This window comes from Capra hircus, chromosome 2 (genome assembly GCF_001704415.2).
Source record: "Capra hircus breed San Clemente chromosome 2, ASM170441v1, whole genome shotgun sequence".
Classification (NCBI taxonomy): Eukaryota; Metazoa; Chordata; class Mammalia; order Artiodactyla; family Bovidae; genus Capra; species Capra hircus.
In genome coordinates this window covers 2,516,461-2,536,191 of record NC_030809.1, presented here as the reverse complement: position 1 = coordinate 2,536,191, position 19,731 = coordinate 2,516,461, and the positions used below count along the sequence as shown (strand labels likewise).

Genomic DNA, 19,731 nt, shown 5'->3' with positions numbered 1-19,731 from the left:
CTGTACGCTTGGGTGACCTTGCTGATGGGGCTGCCTGCCTGTCTAGGCAGAAAGGCAGCGAGATTAACACCTGCCGTCACGAAGTGGTCTGAAGGTGCAGTTGAGGGCCTCAGGGCACACGTCAATGAGAGGTGTTTAGCAGTGCCCTTAAAACCTCAGAGTAGACATCCCTGGGCCTTCCATGAGGTTGACAACTTTCCCTGCCATTTACTGGCCACCTGTTTGATACTCTTTCTTCCAGAAACAGTTGCTGTTAGTACAAATGAGGATGATCTGTACTTTGAACAAAAGGAGTGTTTAGAGGTCCCTGGGGGTGGAGTTGGGAGACATGGTGTTCTGATGGCACCAGAGGATCCCGGCACTGGTGTTTGGGGTCTCTTTTTCTGAGTAGGAGGCGTCACAGACTTTCAGTTCATGGAACTGTGTCTGCATGTACCCAGCGTCTGTGCCAGGTGAAAGTGCTGCTGAAGTCTCGGGAGATGCAGTTCCTCTCTGACTGTGACCTGGGTGTGGCTCACCACGTTGTCCACACCAGTCTGGTCTCTGCTCTGGAGGGGGTGGTGTCACCCTGCAGAGAGCGTGCTTCCTAAAGGCTTCTCGTGCTTGTTGCAGTTGGGGCTTCGGTGGATCCAGCAGGCGTCACCATGATCGATGCCGTGAAAATTTATGGCAAGACTAAGGAGCAGTTTGGCTGGCCTGATGAGCCTCCGGAAGAATTCCCTGCTGCCTCCGTCAGCAACATCTGTCCTTCAAACCTGACCCAGAGCAACGGCACTGGAGACAGCGACTCGGCGGCCCCCGCTGCCACAGGCGGAACCGTCCTGGAGAGGTACTGGCGCTGGCGGGGCAGCCCTTTGTTCTCACCGGCTCCGCTCTCCCGGCGGAACCTGAGTCTTGAGAGACCCAGCCCCTCCTAAGTGTCCCAGGCCTGGCCTGTGATTTTCAGGATTTCACACTGCCCCCACATGCAGGGTCTCCTGATGAGCAGACAGGGCTTGGCGGTGTGCTCAGAGCCGGCTGACTCCCAGGGCTCTGCCCGGGGGCTGCTGTCCCTTCCCTTCTCTTACTGCTCAGGTGCCCTGGGGAGCAGTCAGAGGCTGCTGACCAGACGACGCTTGAGCCAGAGTTAGAGATTAGGATCTGGTCCTGCTGAAATTGTAGGGAAAACTCTTCCCTTTCATTCCGATCTCATCATCTTTTCATCTTTCTCTGCAGCAGTTACTTCCTGTGGTAATAACACTGCTGCCAAGAGGCTGTCGCAGGCTTCTTGTAGCGGAGTTCAGAGCCCCCTGGGGCTCCCCCCAGTGGCCTTCTTAAGCACTGCGCTTGGCTTCTTTGTGCTGGTTTGCCGTGGTAGATGCGGCGACTCAGAGTGTAAGATGTTCAGCTCTTACACTGAAGGCATCGGAGTAGCCTGGCTTGGGATCCCTGCCTCCCACCAGCAGCCTCCCCGCCCTCCTTCCCTCTGTCTCCTCACGCCCGTCCCACTCTACTCTTACACTGTGTGCTTAGGATGTGCTTCCAGGTTTCTCTGAGCTTCACATTTTTTTCCTTTTTTTTTCTTTTGCTTCTCCCCCAAGTTCTGAAACTGAGTCCCTAACCAAGCTGGACCGGTTAGTATGTCCTCTTTCATTTCTTTGCACGAGCGAGTGTGTGTTAGAGAGCCGTGTAACTGATGGCGTGGCTTTGCGTTGATTCCGCTTCTGTGGACAAGTCCTGCTGCTTCTTTCTGTCCCCATCGTTGCATGGCTGCAGAGCTGTCCCATGTCCCCGTGGAGAATGCGGGGGGTTGGACGTGCGCGATTGGTGTTGGCCGCCCCTGCCTTCCCCCTCCGCCCTCTGCAGGGGTGAGGAGGGGTGGGGCGCTGAGTCAGTGGAGAAGGTCTGTCGTCGGAACAGCCAGGGAGCTTGTTCTGTCCTCCTAGGTTTCATGTCCCAGGTCCCTCTCTGCTGCTGCCCTCTGCCCCTTGACCTTTTTCTTACCAGCTGCCTTCTCCACACTGTCCCCTGTCTGTCCAGAGCTTCAGCCCTCATGATGTTGGTCTTTTTACTGAGCTGCCTTAAGCGCACATGAGGGAACCCTGGGGAGTGTTGCCCTTTGTACCCTTCGGTGGTTGGGCTTCTTATCCTTCCCTTAGGGAAAATTGCCCAGTTTTCTAAAGGGGCTTCATTGTACCCTTTGAATGGTGGTAATTGGCGTGAACCTAAAAATCCAGTTGGTTCTCTTCCCCATACTGGGCGACTTCTAGGAAGTGCTTCTGTGCATTTTCTTGGAGGTGTAAGTCGAGCGTGGCCACAGCTCTCCCAGTGTGAGAAGATGGCTTGACCCTTTCCCTTTGTGTCTCCCCTTTGCCCACTGGTCTCGGGCACCTGAGCTTTGGGTCCTGTCGCATCGAGACTGTTAAGCCTGTCTCCGTGATCCCTGCCGCAGGCAGCAGAAGGAAGCGCCCTTATCCTCTTTGAGGAAGGAGAGCCCTGTCTTTGAGTCGCGGATTATGAGCGTGGCCTCAGGTTGATCTACAAGCAGGAGCCAGTTTCCTTCCGGCCTGTGACACCGGGAACGACTCGTGTGGGGCCTGTGGCCGGTCTTACCGTGCTTTGATTTCGTATTTGGCGTTCACTTAGCTGTCCCTAAGGGCCTCGGGACTGTAGTCTGCGCAGGCTAAAGCACCAGGCGGAGGGAAGGGGGGCTCTTGTGCTCAAGCCAGCTTTTCTGTCTCCCCAGGCTGGTTGTGAGTTCTTTAGAAGCCCTGGAAAGCTGCTTTGCTGTTGGCCCAATCATCGAGAAGGCAAGTTACTCTTTTAAAGCACATGGGAGCTTTCTGAAGAGGCAGGAGGTCAGTGGAGTGGTCAGAGGCCCCAAAGCCTTTCAGCTCAAGTACATTTATAGCATGATCTTAATTTGCAAAGGTGGTCCAGAGGAGTCTTCAGCTTAAGGCTTTATGTCCTATTTCCAGGGGACCCGTAGTGAAAGTGTTCTGTAAACAGGATGAGTGCTGATTAAAGAGCACTGTTGCAGGAGTCCTGACCTTGGTCTCGATCTCTGTACCGATGTTGCGGGAGGGTTGTGATCTCTGAAGTTGTTTGTTTTGTTCCTTGTGGCCCATGGAGCCCTGGCTAGTCCTGGTAGCGGGGGAGGGGGAGGGGGAGGGCAGAGTGTGGTCAGCCCATCCTGCATGGATGGTGTGGGGCCAGTGGCGACCCTGCTGTCTTCTGCGTCAGGAGAGAAACAAGAACGCAGCTCAGGAGTTGGCCACGCTGCTGCTGTCCCTGCCAGCCCCTGCCAGCGTCCAGCAGCAGTCCAAGAGCCTCCTGGCCAGCCTGCACACCAGCCGCTCAGCCTACCACAGCCACAAGGTAATCAGGGGCGTCTTCTGTCAAAGTGGACGTGATGTCACTGACAGGAGAGCAAGTAAGTTGGCTTTTGGACGCCAAGCAAGGGTGTCACGGAGTCAGGTGGGGAGAGGAGAGCGTTGAGTTTAGACCCACATAGCCTCTAGTTTCGCCTGAGAAATGAATATCGTGCAGAATGAGGACAGGCCTCTAACAGGCCCCTGGTTTGCGCTCTTTTTTTTCCCCCTCCTGTTACTTTAATAGAATCGACAAGATTTGAGAAAGGGAGGGGAGGGACATTTGAGTTGGGGGGCTTCTCGCTGGAGGGCGGGGCAGGGACGTCACTCAGGAGGTCAGGACTGCCGGTGTCTTCACTCCTGCACAGACCTCAGGGAGGTGGGCTTACTTGCTTGTGAAGAATTTGGTGAGTAGGTGAAAGAGACTTGGGGAAGTCTGGGGAAAGGGACTCTCACCTATTAAAGTAAGTAGCGATGGAAGGCAGTAAGTTTGGCCAGTTTCTATAAATAGAAAAGAGTGTTAGCATTTCAGATCCACGAGGAGGGAGCCACCGGCCCTAATGCCTTGGTTAGCTTTTCCGCCTCCAGTGCAGAGAATTGAGAAATGAGAGTTTAACTCGCTGAACCTCTCAAGGGAAGGCAGTTTTGGAAACACAGCTTTGGTATGAACCTACAGAGAAATGACTGTAGGAAAGAAATCTGGGATGTAGCCATTCTGGAGAATCAGCTGGTTCTGGTTTTCCAATCAGACTTTGATACTGATTTCATGGTTTTTGAATATTTTTAAGTGGCTTTAACATTGTATGTGTTTAAGAAGTACAACTGTGTTGGGCTGCCCTGAAGGTTTCTTTCAGGTAGTCGGTGGTAATTAACCTGTTCCTTTGAGAGGAAGTCGCCAGCCTGACAGTCTGCCAGTTTCTCTCTCCTCTGGGCTTTAGTACCCAGGCCTTCTTTGCCTTTGGCTCATCCTCTGTGATTCTTTTGTTGTAGGATCAGGCCTTGCTGAGCAAAGCTGTGCAGTGTCTCAACACATCAAGCAAAGAAGGCAAGGATCTGGACCCTGAGGTCTTCCAGAGGCTGGTGGTCACAGCACGCTCCATCGCCATCATGCGCCCCAGCAACCTTGTGCACTTTACGGAGTCAAAGCTGCCCCAGATGGAAACAGGTGAACTTGGCCTGTGTGGCCGCGGTCCTGAAATCTGCCTACGCATCTTCTTTACTCTCTCATCTCTCGTAGTTCTCTCTGGCCTCTGATGGACTTCGTGCTCTGAGATAGGGACCTCACCGTCTTGCCTTTATAGCTGTAGGGCCTCTGGCATTGGAGCTGTGCTGTTTTAATGAATAGGTGCTCTTTCCCGTGCTTGCCCCTGGATCGCTCCTGAGTTACTCAGTGTTCTGGGTGTCAGATGCAGTCAGTCTCTGAAGTCACTGCCTCTGTGAAACCTTCAGGGGAGAGTGAAGCTTGTGCCCTGGTTGCTTTAGAGCAATAGACTCAGTCATATCTTTTGCTTTCGTGCTGTTCGTTTGCCAGTATTTTGTTCACATGAGTAGTAGCCTTTCTCAGCGCTTGATGCTGTTTCCTCCTCTCCTCATGCTGGCTGGGTACCGCGCCTGCTTGGCTTTCATCAAATAGAGCTTATCGATGCCTACAGTTCTGTTACTCACATGCTCCCATAGGTTGTCGTCATCCTGTTTTTCCTCTAATACCATAAACCGGGAATCTTTTTAGAAAATCTTAGATGTTCCCCTAGGTTTTAGAAGTCGAACAGTTGGACCCGAGATCTCTGACTCTGCTGTAAGATCCTGAATGCTCCCCCTGCTACTTAATTCTAACATACACTGTTTTCTGTGATATTCCTTTCCCAGACTGTTTTTTTCCTAGATGTGCCTGCTGGAATCTAGGGATAGTTGGCATATTGATTGGGGCCCCACTTGAAACTCCCTCCCCAGGCAAGCTTCCTTGACCTGAGTTAACCTTAAAACAAATTAAATTCCATCTTCAATTTACTGTCGTTAATCACTTTTTTTTTCCTCCTGCTTAGAAGGAGCAGATGAAGGGCGAGAACCTCAGAAGCAGTTGGAGGGAGACTCCTGTAGTTTCATCACGCAGCTGGTGAACCACTTCTGGAAACTCCACGCCTCCAAACCCAAGAATGCCTTCTTGGCACCTGCCTGCCTGCCAGGTATCATGTTAAAAGGGACATTTGATAGTGAAACCTGATGTAAGTTCTTTCTTTGAACAGATTGTACTCTTCACCTTGAGCCTTCATCATACATCTCTTCCAGAGTGAATATTTAGGAAATACAAGTCTGTGAGATCAATGTTCCTGATGGAGGAATTTAGCAGTGTAGCAGAGGAATGGGACCTTCTTGATCTCTCCATGTCGGGTTGCATACTTCACATAAAGACGTGTGTGTGTGTATGTGCGTGTGTGTGTGCGCGCGCGTGCGTGTATGCCTCCTTAGTGGTGTTTATGATTGTTTTAAAAAAATCTTGAAAAGCTTTATTCAAAGCCAGTTAAAAATCATCTTGAGAGTCTTTGGATTTCTGAGCTCTTGCTTCCTTTAGTGTCTAACTCTGCACTCTCCAGGGGTTAGGTGGGAGAGTCAGCTCTGAATGGCAGTCTGGAAAACTAGAAGGCCCCTGCTATTCACTTGTGTCTGGGTGTTGCTTGGGCAGGAAACCCCAAGCGCGTGTTCAGGACGTCTTTATCACCTGAGGTCTAGGGATCATTGGGAACATTGGGACTCTGCTCACCTCTTCACACTTGTCTGCTCTGTATTTTGATATCTGTAGAGAGTAGGTCTGTTTATTTCTGGGATGCGGGGTATCTGGAAAAGCTTTTGGGGCAATTGGAGCGATTTAGGAGACGATTAATGGAACAAGTCATAAATCACACTGATGGCCTGCACTCTGTGTGTATGCTTCCTTTAGGCCTGACTCACATTGAAGCTACCGTCAACGCGCTGGTGGATATCATCCACGGCTACTGTACCTGTGAGCTGGACTGCATCAGCACGGCATCCAGGATCTACATGCAGATGCTCTTGTGTCCCGTACGTATCCTCACCACCCCAGGAATCGTAACTCACCAGCCTAACGTCTGGAAAAAAATTTTACAAGTTTGCTATCTAATGAAGTAAAATAGAGTTCAGGGAAGGCAATGGGAACTCATTCCATGGAAAGAAAGGTTGGAAGAGGGAATGGACTTGGTCTTTCTCATCCAGTTGCTGATGGTTGTTTCACAGTCAGTGCTCAGTAAGTATTAATGAAATGAGTACCTGGATGAACACCATCAGGGTCTGCTTTCTGTGACTCTAGGGCAGAAGCTAGTGTTGAAAGGACTGGTTTTAGCACAGACTTAAGATGAGCCTGGTCCTCTGAGGAAAAGGCAAAATCTGTGTGTAGAGAGCCGAAGGGGCTTCAGGGACAAGTGGCTGCCAGTCTGTTCCCAGGGGCTAAGGTCTGGATGCGGTGTGCAGGTCTTCCCGATGCCAGGTCGGGGAGTGGGCTTGGCCGCTGACCTGATGCAGCAGGTTGCAGGAGAGAGGAGGCAGATTCTCCACATGTGCGTAAGCTGTGGTCCAAGAATGCAAAGTGTTTTATAGACAGCATCATAGATAACATTAAAACCTAAGAATGATGGTTTTTTCCAACTTCAGGATCCTGCTGTGAGCTTCTCTTGTAAACAAGCTCTAATTCGCGTCCTCAGGCCAAGGAACAAACGGAGACACGTGACATTGCCCTCCTCTCCTCGAAGCAACACTCCAATGGGTAATGTGAGGTCTGAGTTTGGGCTCATGTGAGCGTGGTGGGTGGGGGAGAAGGCAAACACAGCTTTAGGACACGCTGCTTGTGTGACCGAGGTCCTGGAGACTTCTGTTTCCGTGTCCACGGGTGCACTCTGCCTTATGCCGTGAAGGATTAAAGATGGCGTGTAAAAAGCTTACAGCAAGTAGAATAAGAGGAAGCGAAGTTGAAGCCAAGGGAAGATAAAGGTATAATAGGAAAATCAGGCCAAGGACGTAAAGTCTACATCACAGAGTCCTGTGTGGTAGTTAGATGAAGCGCTTGCATTTGGCAGAAAGCTTCTAGAAAGCCAAGAAAAAATGAGAACAGTTCAAAAATCATAGTGACTGAAAAAACCCTCCATTTTTCAGGAGCTGAAATGAGCGCTCTTCCTGGTATGAGCGCTCTTACGTTAAAGGTCCATTTTGCTGCCTAATGGGTGGTATGCTCAATGGTCTTACCTCCAGTAAGATTGGAGGCAGATTACACAAGGAAGTTCCTTCTTGGTACACTTGGGTACAAGTCAAGGACATACATTTAATATTTTAGTAAAAGCAGTTCTAAAAATTGTCCGAATTGTAGCCTTGGTATCTTGTGTAACTCTGGTTACTTGGTTTGGCTCAGGAGTAAAACTCCAGTGAGAGTCACGTAGGTAGTTTAAGGTTTTCTATTAGCCACTTGATAAAGAGTAAAAAGAAATGTGTGACATGAACTTAATAATAATCCAGTATTAAAAAGTATTATTTTAACATGTAGTTAATCTAAAGAATCAGTAGTAGTAGAACATTCTCCGTCCCTGAAACAAGTGTTTGGAAGAGTTTGAAGCATTCCACGGGGCCCGCACTGTAGCTCGTGGCTGTGGCTGCTCGTGGTGCAGCGCAGGTCTGGAGGCGCTCGTGCAGGTTCGCGACCCTCAGGCAACCCTCCTGAATGCCACTTGCCTCATCTAAGTCTTTGGTGCGTCAGGCAGCAATTTGTGCATCTTTTCTCTGAGGAGGATCTCGCGTCCAGCAGCAGTTTGTTTCCAGTTAAGGCCACATCCACATGTGTGTTCAGCCCATCAAGCAGAAGGCGAGGTCTCCACCCTCTTCTGACAGTTTGGAGTCCAACCTAGGCGTCCCTGTTTTCAGGCCGCCTCTCCCATCCGCCCCGAAGCTGGTCGGGCTAGTGCTATCCTCATTCCATCCAGTGGTTTCGCAGTTCAGTTGGCTCTTCTCATAATAATTATGTAGTGTGAAAACCTCACGGACGCAATTGTTTCTGGGGAGGAAAAAAGTAAAATAACACTCCCAAGCTGCCATGACCGATAGCAGATAAGCAATATGAATTGTAGTATTTTCCCTGTCTTGCCCAAGGACTCCTGAGGGTTGATGGCAGCTCTTGGGGTCTGCTGGTCTTAGATTTTTCTGCTTTATGGAATCCAAGGTTTTTTGATTTTGTTTTCCTTCATCTGCTGGAAAAGACTTACCCTAAGTGGGGCCAGCTGTCACTGCCAGCCCCCGCTTCCCAGATCCTGCCAGGTCCAGGAAGCTAGAGGACAAGGCCAGACCTGGCCCCCTGGAATTCACCCTTGAGGCACAGGGTGCTGGCTGGCAGCTTGTCTTGGCTTTTGTTTGCTCTGTAGCTTGTCTTCCCACGTCCCGGGGGAGGATCCAGCAAGCGCCGTCAGGTGACGGGGGTTTCTCTGACTCAGGAGACAAGGATGATGACGACGATGATGACGCAGATGAGAAAATGCAGTCATCGGGGATCCCGAATGGTGGTCACATCCGTCAGGAGAGCCAGGAGCAGAGTGAGGTGGACCACGGAGATTTCGAGATGGTGGTGAGTCTGGCAGCAGGCAAGGAGGAGGAGCCTCGGCACACTCCTCCAGCTCTCGCTCGGGGGCTTCCACAAGCTCCTGTGGCCACGGGACACTGACGGAGCTCTTTCTCTGCAGTCTGAGTCCATGGTCCTGGAGACAGCGGAAAATGTCAACAATGGCAACCCCTCTCCCCTGGAGGCCCTGCTGGCAGGTGCAGAGGGCTTCCCCCCCATGCTGGACATCCCGCCTGACGCAGACGACGAGACCATGGTTGAACTAGCCATTGCCCTGAGCCTGCAGCAGGACCAGCAAGGTAGAAGTTAGTGTCAGGAGCATAGCGGCCCCTTGGCCTTGCACAGGAAGGAGGGTGTGGCCGTTACTGATAACCAGCTGACTTAGCTTATTCCCCGACATGGGGAGAGGGCGATCTGGGCGAGAGCTGTGCAGAGACACAGGTGGAGAGTGAGAGGGACTGAGCCGGGCTTCCCAGTGTTGGGGCCGATCTCATGGTGCTGGTGGTTTGGTCTTCAGGCTTGCTTCCTCCTGAGCTGGATGGATTCCTCCAGCCTGTGTCCTGCCTGAGCCGAAGGAGGCTCCCACCATCTCTATAACTGGATTTGGTGGGTGGACAGCAGTGGCTGTTAAGTAGCTTCCTCTAGGCCAGAGTGGGTCACACGCTGGTGAGTGTAGGCTCTGAGGGCGGCAGGCGGCCGAGGCGGCGCTGTGGATGGGGTCTGACGGGGATGCTGTGTTCACTCTCCACTCGTTTCCCAGGCAGCAGCAGCAGTGCCCTGGGCCTGCAGAGCCTGGGGCTGTCCGGCCAGGCACCCAGCTCTTCCTCTCTGGACGCAGGAACCCTCTCTGACACCACAGCATCAGGTAACTGTCCGCAGCAAGGAGCGCGGCTCAGGGCCCCAGGACCCTCGGGCCTCGTCTCCAGTGCTGTGAGAGTGTCACGGGCAGCTGCTTTGACAGGCCATTCTGGACTTCCTGCTTCTGCCTTGGCTTTAGAAACGCGGGCGCGGAAGGCCCAGCACTGCAGCTCGGCAGAGACGTTATGGCTCTGCTTCCCTCCACTTTGCATGCTGCCTGGCTTCAGCTGATTCCCCCAGAAAGGCCAAGAGAGCAGCTTGCAGGTTAACCAGCTTTAGGGCTGAAATCACAGCTTTCAGGCTTCTTCACCAGAGTCCTAACATCTTAGACAAGATTGAAAGGGAGACAAGAAACAGAGCGCATACCTTTTAACTTCTTTCTCTTGATCTGCTACAAGAAGCGGAGTGACCGCTTCAGGTCAGCGTGGGTCACCACCAGGGATCTGAGCTTGGGGGGTGGGGTTTCTATGCACAATTCAAACGCACAGGAAATCTTCAGACTTCATTTTGTGTTTGCTTTCAATGTCTTTCCTAATTTGATTAAAAAAAACCCCAACATCCTGAGTGGAGAGTTGGACCGGATAGAGGAGGATGGAGCATCTGAACAGTCTCCTGGAAAGTCAGCCCCTGAGTGATCGAAGGGTTGATTGAGAATCTTCAGACTGGCGTGTCCCTGTGTGCGCTTGTTTGCTTTCCTTTCTGGCTTCGGCGTCTTCCCTCCGTAGTCGAGAAAGGGAGAGACTGGCTGTCCCCTCGCTTGCTGCCATGGCCTGTCGCTCCCCCTAGGCTTCCCGAGCTGCTGCCGGCTCAGGCTTGGCGGCCGCTGCTGTGGGGCGCGGTTGTGTTCGTGCTGTGCTCTGTGGCTGTCTTGGCTTCCCTCCCCTGTGTATCTCATCCAGCATTTTCCTCCTGTCTCAGCTCCGCCCTGATCCTGGATGCTGTGGCTGTCTCTGGGGAATTTCCTTGCTTCATTATTAGCATCTGATGAGGAAGTTTGAAATTTCCCAGTGAGCTCCCCTCTGGACCATCTGATTAAAAAAAAAACAACCACCAGGGTTGATTCAAGAGCTCATGATAAGTGATTTCCTAGCATTAGTGTAAATTGATTACGAAACAAATCTCCTGAAAATTCAGAATCTATGCTTTTGAATGGTGCTGGCTAGTCTCTGGTCTCAGCAGGTGTCAGTCACACCTAGACTGTGGTGACCGTGAAGCATTTCAGCTAGAAAACTGCCCGTGTCACGGATTCTTGAGTCTCTGCACTGTTTCACTTGCACTGTGATGTAACAGCGAAGGAAATGCCCAGTGAACTGGGTTTCCACTTCTGTCTAAGTACTGTGTGCGATGCACCATGTAGAGTGTCTGTTCCTGTCAGTGATTAACCAGCAAAGCAGGTCTTTCCCTTTGCCTTGGACGACAGGATGTCTGAACTGCACTGTGCCCACCACACTGTGTGGTCTGCTGCCCTCGCCCTGAGAAGGGGTCTTCCCTGTAACAGCTCTCGTTACTCTCTCAGCTCCAGCCTCGGACGACGAGGGCAGCACGGCCGCGACGGACGGCTCCACCCTGCGGACCTCCCCTGCCGACCACGGGGGCAGTGTGGGCTCGGAGAGCGGGGGCAGTGCCGTGGACTCAGTGGCTGGCGAGCACAGTGGTAATGTGGCTGGAGGTCCTGACCTCCTTGGGCAGAGGGTGGGGACAAAGTAGTGATTCCTGCCTGGGTCCTGGGGTTGGTTTCAGCAGAGGGAAGTTTAATAATGTCAGTGGAAGAAAGAAACGATGTACGTAATTCCAAATCATGGTCCATTTGAGACAGCTGTGGTATGACTCTGAACTTGGTCACGCTGTGGTCTTCGCTTCTCTCGTGGTGGGGAGAGATTTGGGGCAGTGCTGCCGCTCACAGTCTGGTGTAGCGATAGAGCAGGGCCATCTGTGCTGGCTGGTGGGGGCGGGGCTCTGAGATGAGGAAGCGTGACGGCCATTTTGGTTTGGTCTTAAAAAATCAGTCTTTGTTTAAAAATTGGATATGAACTTGTTTTTGTGAAAGAGATAGAGAGTAGCTGATAATTTTCTAGAGTCCCAAATCAGTATATGCTTCCTCTGAAATATGAGATGGAAATATATCAGCAGCTGAGATTAAGGTTAGTCTTGTGGGTGGATCTTAGTCTTGTGGGTGGATCTTACAGTCTTTGGGGACCCAGAAAGTCATTTTAGTCATCAAATGTCACGGGGCCGAAATCGTGAATTCAATCCTTATTGAGCTTCACATAAAAGAAAACATTTTTCTAAGCTACCAGTCAGATAGCTTTGGAATGCACTGGATTTCACCAGGCTCTGCAAGTTGATTAGCTGTTTTTAAACCATTTCCCTCTAGTGTCTGGCCGGAGCAGTGCCTATGGTGATGCCACGGCAGAGGGGCATCCAGCTGGACCAGGAAGCGTCAGTTCAAGCACTGGCGCCATCAGCACCACCACCGGGCACCAGGAAGGAGACGGCTCCGAGGGCGAAGGGGAAGGGGAAGGGGAAGCAGACGTCCACGCTAGCAACAGGTCAGGGCCGGGCCGCCGGCATGCAGGGGGCTTTCCTGGGGGGCGTGTTCGCGGGTTAGGATGGTGCCTCAGTTGCCGGAGGTGGAGAGCTGACAGCAGTGTCTTTCTTTTGAAATGTAAAGGTTATGGACTCAGAAACAGTTTAAAAATGGTAAGAAGCATTCTAGATCTGTCTCCTGGTCCTGACAGCAATTGTATCAAGTCAGTTGCAAAGAAAGTATAACATGGTTTTTCTCATAAGGCGTGCCTGTATCCCTTACAGTGATTGTCATAAAACCATGTGTCCTCCTTACTCAAATCTTTCTTCTTTCATCATTAACCACAGACTCATCTTGTAGCATTCTCCTTACAAATGGCACTGTTCTAGGCTCAGCAGTGACAGGTGTGAAGTAATACTAGCAGTAATTCCTTGTTCGAGAATTAAGACAGCAAATGTCAATTTACGTCTAGAAATACCCCTGGTGAAGCATTTGGCAGTTTGAAAGTAATCCATGGTATTCCTAATCCAGCCGCTTTAGAAAATTTTGGTGGTATTTGGTACTGGATTGGTGGAGTGAATGTATTCACCAAGAGGAGATTAGAGAAATAGAAGAGAAGGAAGAAAAAAGCCCCAAGAATACACCCAGGTGGCACTAGTGGTAAAGAATCCGCCTGCTGGTGCAGGAGACGCAGGAGACGCGGTGTGGCCTCTGGGTGAGGAAGATCCCCCGGAGGAGGACGTGACGACCGGCTCCGCTCGTCTTGTCCGGAGAACTGCAGGGACAGACAGGGGAGCCCGGCTGGCTGCAGTCCATGGATTTGCAAAGAGTTGGATACTACTGAGCACACACACACTTGTGATGGAATGTTTGTTAACTTTCCTTGCAGCCCATAGTTACCACATTAGTGCAGGAATCAGTATTTTGAACTGAATGATTTCCATCAGGAAAAGAGGTAACTGAAGCAGCCAGGTGTTGAAGACGTTTTGAGAGGGCGTCAAAGAGCATCTCCTCTCCTCTCCTCCCGTATCCTGCGCTTCCATTTAACTCTAGCAGCACCCCTGTGGGGACGATGACCTCTGGTGGTTAACTGGGGTTAACCCCGTCCCAGCCCTCGAGGCTGCTGTAGAGCCCCAGTGTGAGCTCCCTGAGGCACACAGCAGATTCCCGCCGGCTGGCCGTTTGCCATATGGTGGTGGCGTGTCTCCATGTTACTCTCCATCCGCCCCACCCTCTCCCCACCCCCACATCCACAAGTCTCTCCTCAGTCTGCGTCTCCATTGCTGCCCCGCACGTGGGTTCATCGGTACTGTCTTTCTGGATTCCATATATATGTGTTAAAAGATGATGTTTGTCTTTTTGACTTACTTCACTCTGTATGAGGCTCTAGGTTCATCCACCTCATTAAAGCTGACTCAGTTGTGTTCATTTTTATGGCTGAGTAATAGTCCACTGTGCATCCGTACCGCAGCTGCTTCATCTGTCCATCTGCCAGTGGGCGTCTAGGTTGCGTCCGAGTCCTAGCTGCTGTAAACCGTGCTGTGCACACTGGGATGCGTGTGTCTTTCCAGCTAGGGCTCTCGCAGGGTGTGTGCCTCATAGAGGGGCCACTGTGTTGCATGGTGGTAGGACTCCTGCCCTTCTAAGGAGTCTCTATACTGTCTTCCACAGTGGCTGTGTCAGTTTACATTCCGACCTGCAGTTTGGGAGAGCTCCCTTTTCTCCACATCCTCTCCAGCATTTACTGTTAGTAGATTTTTTTGATGAGGGCCATTCTGACTGGTGTGAGGTGATACCTCATTGTGGTTTTGATTTGCATTTCTCTGATAATGAGTGATGTTGAGCATCTTTCCATGTGTTTATTAGCCATGTGTATTCTTTGAAGAAGTGTCTGTTTAGGTCTTTTGCCCACTTTTTGATTGGATTGTTTGTTTTTCTGGGATTTGTTTTTTAACTGCTTCACCTAAAAGGCATTTTCTATTTAATCTTGGTTTTCCTCTTAATGTGATTTCTAGGTTAATTACGTGTGTTCAGGTAGTGTAGTCTTTGTGATTTTTGGTTCTTTGAAGTTTGTTTCTTTGAAATATTTTAAATCTAGTCTACTGTTGCTTTTTATCGTCGCTTAACTTTTGAACTGGGAAGTTTGCTTCTAGCTACTGTTAGTCGCTGATTGATTTGTGTTTGTTTTGCGCTTGGTTCTGTGTCTCTCTGCGGTCTTTGTAGCCCTTTTCTGGTTAGTTTGCTCTCCAGCCCCACCTCCCCACCTCTGCAAGTCTGGAGGTTGTTCGCTCAGTCTTGTAATAGTTGTGCTAATCATTTCAATATGCATATTTAACCCGAAACTACAGTTAACTAGAGCTGTATCTTCTTGTAGAAATATATAAGACATCTGCATTGAAGACTATGAAAACTAGTTGAGAGAAAATAAATGAGCGGATATACTATATTTATGGATAGAAAGATTCATTGTATAAAGATAACAATTGTCTCTAAATTGATACAAGTTCAGTATAATCCCAGTCAAAAATCTCAGCTGGCTTTATTGTATGTGTAAGAATCGACAAGCTGATTCTAAAATTTATTTGAAAAAGTAAAAGACTAAGGTCAACCAAGGCAGTATCAGAAAACCCACAGGATTGTGAGGACTGCACAACCATTCAGTTCAGTCGCTCAGTCGTGTCCGACTCTTTGAGACCCCATGAATCGCAGCACGCCAGGCCTCCCTGTCCATCACCAACTCCCGGAGTTCACTCAGACTCATGTCCATCGGGTCCGTGATGCCATCCAGCCATCTCATCCTCTGTCGTCCCCTTCTCCTCCTGCCCCCAATCCCTCCCAGCATCAGAGTCTTTTCCAATGAGTCAACTCTTTGCATGAGGTGGCCAAAGTACTGGAGTTTCAGCTTCAGCATCATTCCTTTCAAAGAAATCCCAGGGTTGATCTCCTTCAGAATGGACTGGTTGGATCTCCTTGCAGTCCAAGGGACTCTCAAGAGTCTTCTCCAACACCACAGGTCAAAAGCATCAATTCTTCAGCGCTCAGCTTTCTTCACAGTCCAACTCTCATATCCATACATGACCACTGGAAAAACCATAGCCTTGACTAGACGGACCTTTGTTGGCAAAGTAATGTCTCTGCTTTTCAACATGCTATCTAGGTTGGTCATAACTTTCCTTCCAAGGAGTAAGTGTCTTTTAATTTCATGGCTGCAGTCACCATTTGCAGTGATATTGGAGCCCCCCAAAAATAAAGTCTGACACTGTTTCCACTGTTTCCCCATCTATTTCCCATGGAGTGATGGGCCCAGATGCCATGATCTTCGTTTTCTGAATGTTGAGCTTTAAGCCAACTTTTTCACCCTCCTCTTTGACTTTCATCAAGAGGCTTTTTAGTTCCTCTTCACTTTCTGCCATAAGGGTGGTGTCATCTGCATATCTGAGGTTAGTGATATTTCTCCTGGCAATCTTGATTTCAGCTTGTGGCTTCTTCCAGCCCAGCGTTTCTCATGAAGTACTCTGCATATAAGTTAAATAAGCAGGGTGACAATATATAGCCTTGACATACTCCTTTTCCTATTTGGAACCAGTCTGTTGTTCCATGTCCAGTTCTAACTGTTGCTTCCTGACCTGCATATAGGTTTCTGAAGAGGCAGGTCAGGTGGTCTGGTATTCCCATCTCTCTCAGAATCTTCCACAGTTTCTTGTGATCCACACAGTCAAAGGCTTTGGCATAGTCAATAAAGCAGAAATAGATGTTTTTCTGGAACTCTCTTGCTTTTTCGATGATCCAGTGGATGTTGGCAATTTTATCTCTGGTTCCTCTGCCTTTTCTAAAACCAGCTTGAACATCTGGAATTTCACGGTTCACGTATTGCTGAAGCCTGGCTTGGAGCATTTTGAGCATTACTTTACTAGCGTGTGAGATGAGTGCAATTGTGCGGTACTTTGAGTATTTTTTGGCATTGTCTTTCTTTGGAATTGAAATGAAAACTGACCTTTTCCAGTCCTGTGGCCACTGCTGAGTTTTCCAAACTTGCTGACATATTGAGTGCAGCACTGTCACAGCATCATCTTTCAGGATTTGAAATAGCCTATTGTAAAGCGGCGTTCAGTAAGAGTGGGATTTTGGTTCAAGGATAGACAAAATAGATTAGTGAAACAGACTAGAGTTCAGAAACGGACTTAACACATACACAGTTACCTGACTCAGGACGCAGGTGGCTCTTCTGTGCCGTGGAGGAGAGGGTGGTCTTTCAGTCAGTGGCAATGGCCTGGCTGGACATTAATCTGGAATAAAATGAGTCTTTTTTTCGTTTTATGACCTGATCATAAGCAAAAATCAGTTGCACTATGGATTTAACTGCAAAAGATAACGCTTCCCTGGTTTTATTTTTTCACTTATTGTTTGTTTTTATTGTGGTATAGCTGCTTTACAATGCTGTGTTAGTTTCTGCTGTGCAATGAAATGAGTCTGTTACACCCATACATCTCCTCCCTCTCGAACCCTCTCCCCAAATCTCATCCATCTAGGTCACCACAGAAAACTTATTGGTTTCAGAAGAAAATGTCTTCATAACTGATGGTTGGCAAAGATTTCATAAATAGGACACAAAAAGTAGTAACTAAAAGGAAAAAATGAACGGGACTGTATTTCAGCAGCTAATGCTTTTTTCCCTACTTTTATGTCAGTGTCAAGATTTGAGGCAGCTGATTTTTCTCACAGGCTCCTGGGAGAAGTGGTCTATTTCTGTTACTTTCAGACTCATGTTTCTTCTTCTGTGGATTTTTCCTGAGGTTCTCATGGAGGGCCGTCCCCATGTGGGGCAGACTCTGGCTGTCCTCTCCCTAGTCCAGATGCCTTGTAAGGTCCTAGCAGCCTGGTGCCCAAACTGCTTTCAGAGCATCATGGCCTCAACTTTTCAGATGTCCTAAAATCAGTGTCAGGGCTCTGCTTACCCTTCTGGATTTTTATCTTCACTCACCCCCGACCTAATAATTTCTTCATTGCTGGTAACGTCTTTATTGCTTTTATTTTAATTTTGTATTCAGTGATCTTTCTAAATTCACTTAAATTCTAATTATAGATTTTGATAATTAGAGTAATCCTAATTATGAGTTTGGTTATTAGATTAATTCTTATCATAAATTCTGCATGAATAATCCTGTCTTCTGTAAATAATGACATTTAACTTTTTTCTCTCCAGTCTTTATACCTTTAATTGCCTTTTCTTGCTTTATTGTTTTGGGTTGGACAGAAGTGGTAATGTGGAAAACCTTATCTCATTCCCAGACACAGGAGAAAAGGTTTACCATTTTACTGTTAAGTATGATGTTAACTGGAGGGTTTTCTACGACATTCTCTATCAAATTTTGTTTCTAGTTTGCTGGGAGATATTTTACCTTGGAGATAGTGAAGGACAGGGAAGCCTGGCGTGTTGCAGTCCTTGGGGTCACAGAGAGTCAGATACAGCTTAGTTGACTGAAGAGCAACAGGTTTATCTCGAATTGGTTTTTGGAGCCTTCCAGTTGCTTTTTTCCACTTAGTTGATTATATGTCTTTTCTCCTTTATTCTTTTTAAGGTTGTAAATTACAGTAACTGATATTTTCCATTATTAAACCAACTTTCTGGGGACACCTACTCATGGTGTCTTATCCTTTGTATCACTGGATTTGAGTTGCCAGTGTTTTATTTAGGCCTGTACTTTTTCTTCTTTGGAACATTTTTGTCAGGTGTTGATATTCATGTTATTCTGGCCTCGTAAAGTGAGTGAGGATGTGTTTCCTCTTCTCTGTTCTCTACAAAAGGTTGTATAAGATTGGTTTTATTTCCTCTGTAGAAAAATTGACCTGTGGGATCATCTGGATCTAGACTTCCTTTAAGAGAAGACTTACCTGCAGACTCATTCTTTAAATGACACGGAAGTGTTTTTCTTCCTTCACGTGTCAGTCTTTGTATGTTGTACATTTCAAGGAATTTGTTCGTTTTATTGTCATGAAGTTGTTCATAATATATTTTATCATCCTTTTAATGCCTTTAGGAATTGTGATGATACCCCTTTTTTCCATTTTAGCATTGGTAACATTTTTTTCCCCCAAAAGTCAGTCTTGCTAGAAATTATCAACTTTATAAAGAACCAATTTTTCTTAGGTTTTTGGCTTAGATTGTCCTCTTTTGTATACTTGCTTTCTGTTTCATTTATACTCTTTATTGTTTCCTTTTTCTCTTACTAGCTTTTTCATTTTATTATCTTATTTTTGGTGGTGGGTTAATTTTCCTTTTTTTTTTTTTTTTAGATTTTTAAGATGGTTAAATCATCCATTTTTAACCTTTATTTTTCTATATTTATTGGAAGTTATATACTTCTTTCTAAAATTCCCTTTAAATATTATTTTGACAGGAGCCCACATATTTTGATATGTTGTATTTTCATTGGTATTCAGTTCAAGATGGTTTCGAAATTCTTTTGTGATTAAAGTTTTGATCCATGGGGTATTTAGAAATATGTTGCCGAATTTCCAAACATCTGAGGATTTTCTAATTATTTTTTGGTTATTGATGTATAGTTTAATTTACTGTGGCTGGGGAATGTACTGTGTAATTGTGATCATTTGAAATTTCTTGAGACTCATCACTTCTAAAATGATGTTACATATTTTTACTGTTTTCAGTTACTTCTAGCTAGAAGGTCAATGTAGGTAACCTCTCCATATTGCTAATGGAATTTGCTAAAGTTGTTTTAAATTAACGTTACTTTTCAGGAATAAGTTAATTAAGGAATTGTTAAGTGACTTTTTAAAATAATGTAATAACTGAATTGCTTTTACTTTAAGTTGCGAGGAGGAAATTGCAATTTTTGGTACAGTGTGTAGTTTTTTCCTTGAAAACACTCTATCTTAAGAGTTTGAACAGGCAGGAGTCTGGCATGATCTTGGTCCAGGTCAAGACTCTGCTCCTTATTTTGACTTTTTCCTTTGTGTGTATATTTACATGCACACTTTCCAAACCTGAGGATTTTAACCTGTCTCAAAACTCATATGCTTCATCCTAAAAATATTGAGCTGTTGCTGCCATCCCATCTTTTGTCACTGGTACCTCATTGGTTCCTCAGCAGTTTTTACTCATTTGTCGTCCCCTCCGAGCTGGTCGAATTATTCAAAGATGCATGCGCGGGCTTGTGTGTATCACTGTATTCTGAAGGTCGTTTAGCTCATTCTTTCAAGTTCTTTTTAGGATGATTGCCATTTATAATTCAAGACTCTATTTTTATTCAGGCTTTTATTATTTTGAAAATATTCTGGATACCTGTTAGGAAATGTAATACATGATAATCACACTTAAAAAAAGAATGTAGGCATGTGGCTTCTTACACATAGTCCGTAAAGTAAAA

The 19,731-nt window shown here is 47.6% G+C and overlaps 1 protein-coding gene across 1 annotated transcript in view; it reads left to right on the top strand.

The window, feature by feature from the left end:
- UBR4 (ubiquitin protein ligase E3 component n-recognin 4) overlaps positions 1 to 19,731 on the top strand; it is a 131,434-nt gene that overhangs the window by 56,494 nt on the left and 55,209 nt on the right. Inside the window, 12 exon segments of the mRNA XM_018054764.1 lie at positions 613 to 829; positions 2,726 to 2,789; positions 3,223 to 3,357; positions 4,341 to 4,515; positions 5,393 to 5,533; positions 6,286 to 6,407; positions 7,014 to 7,125; positions 8,834 to 8,964; positions 9,080 to 9,257; positions 9,719 to 9,823; positions 11,333 to 11,470; positions 12,191 to 12,365. Of these exon segments, the coding sequence (XP_017910253.1) occupies positions 613 to 829; positions 2,726 to 2,789; positions 3,223 to 3,357; positions 4,341 to 4,515; positions 5,393 to 5,533; positions 6,286 to 6,407; positions 7,014 to 7,125; positions 8,834 to 8,964; positions 9,080 to 9,257; positions 9,719 to 9,823; positions 11,333 to 11,470; positions 12,191 to 12,365 (1,693 nt within the window).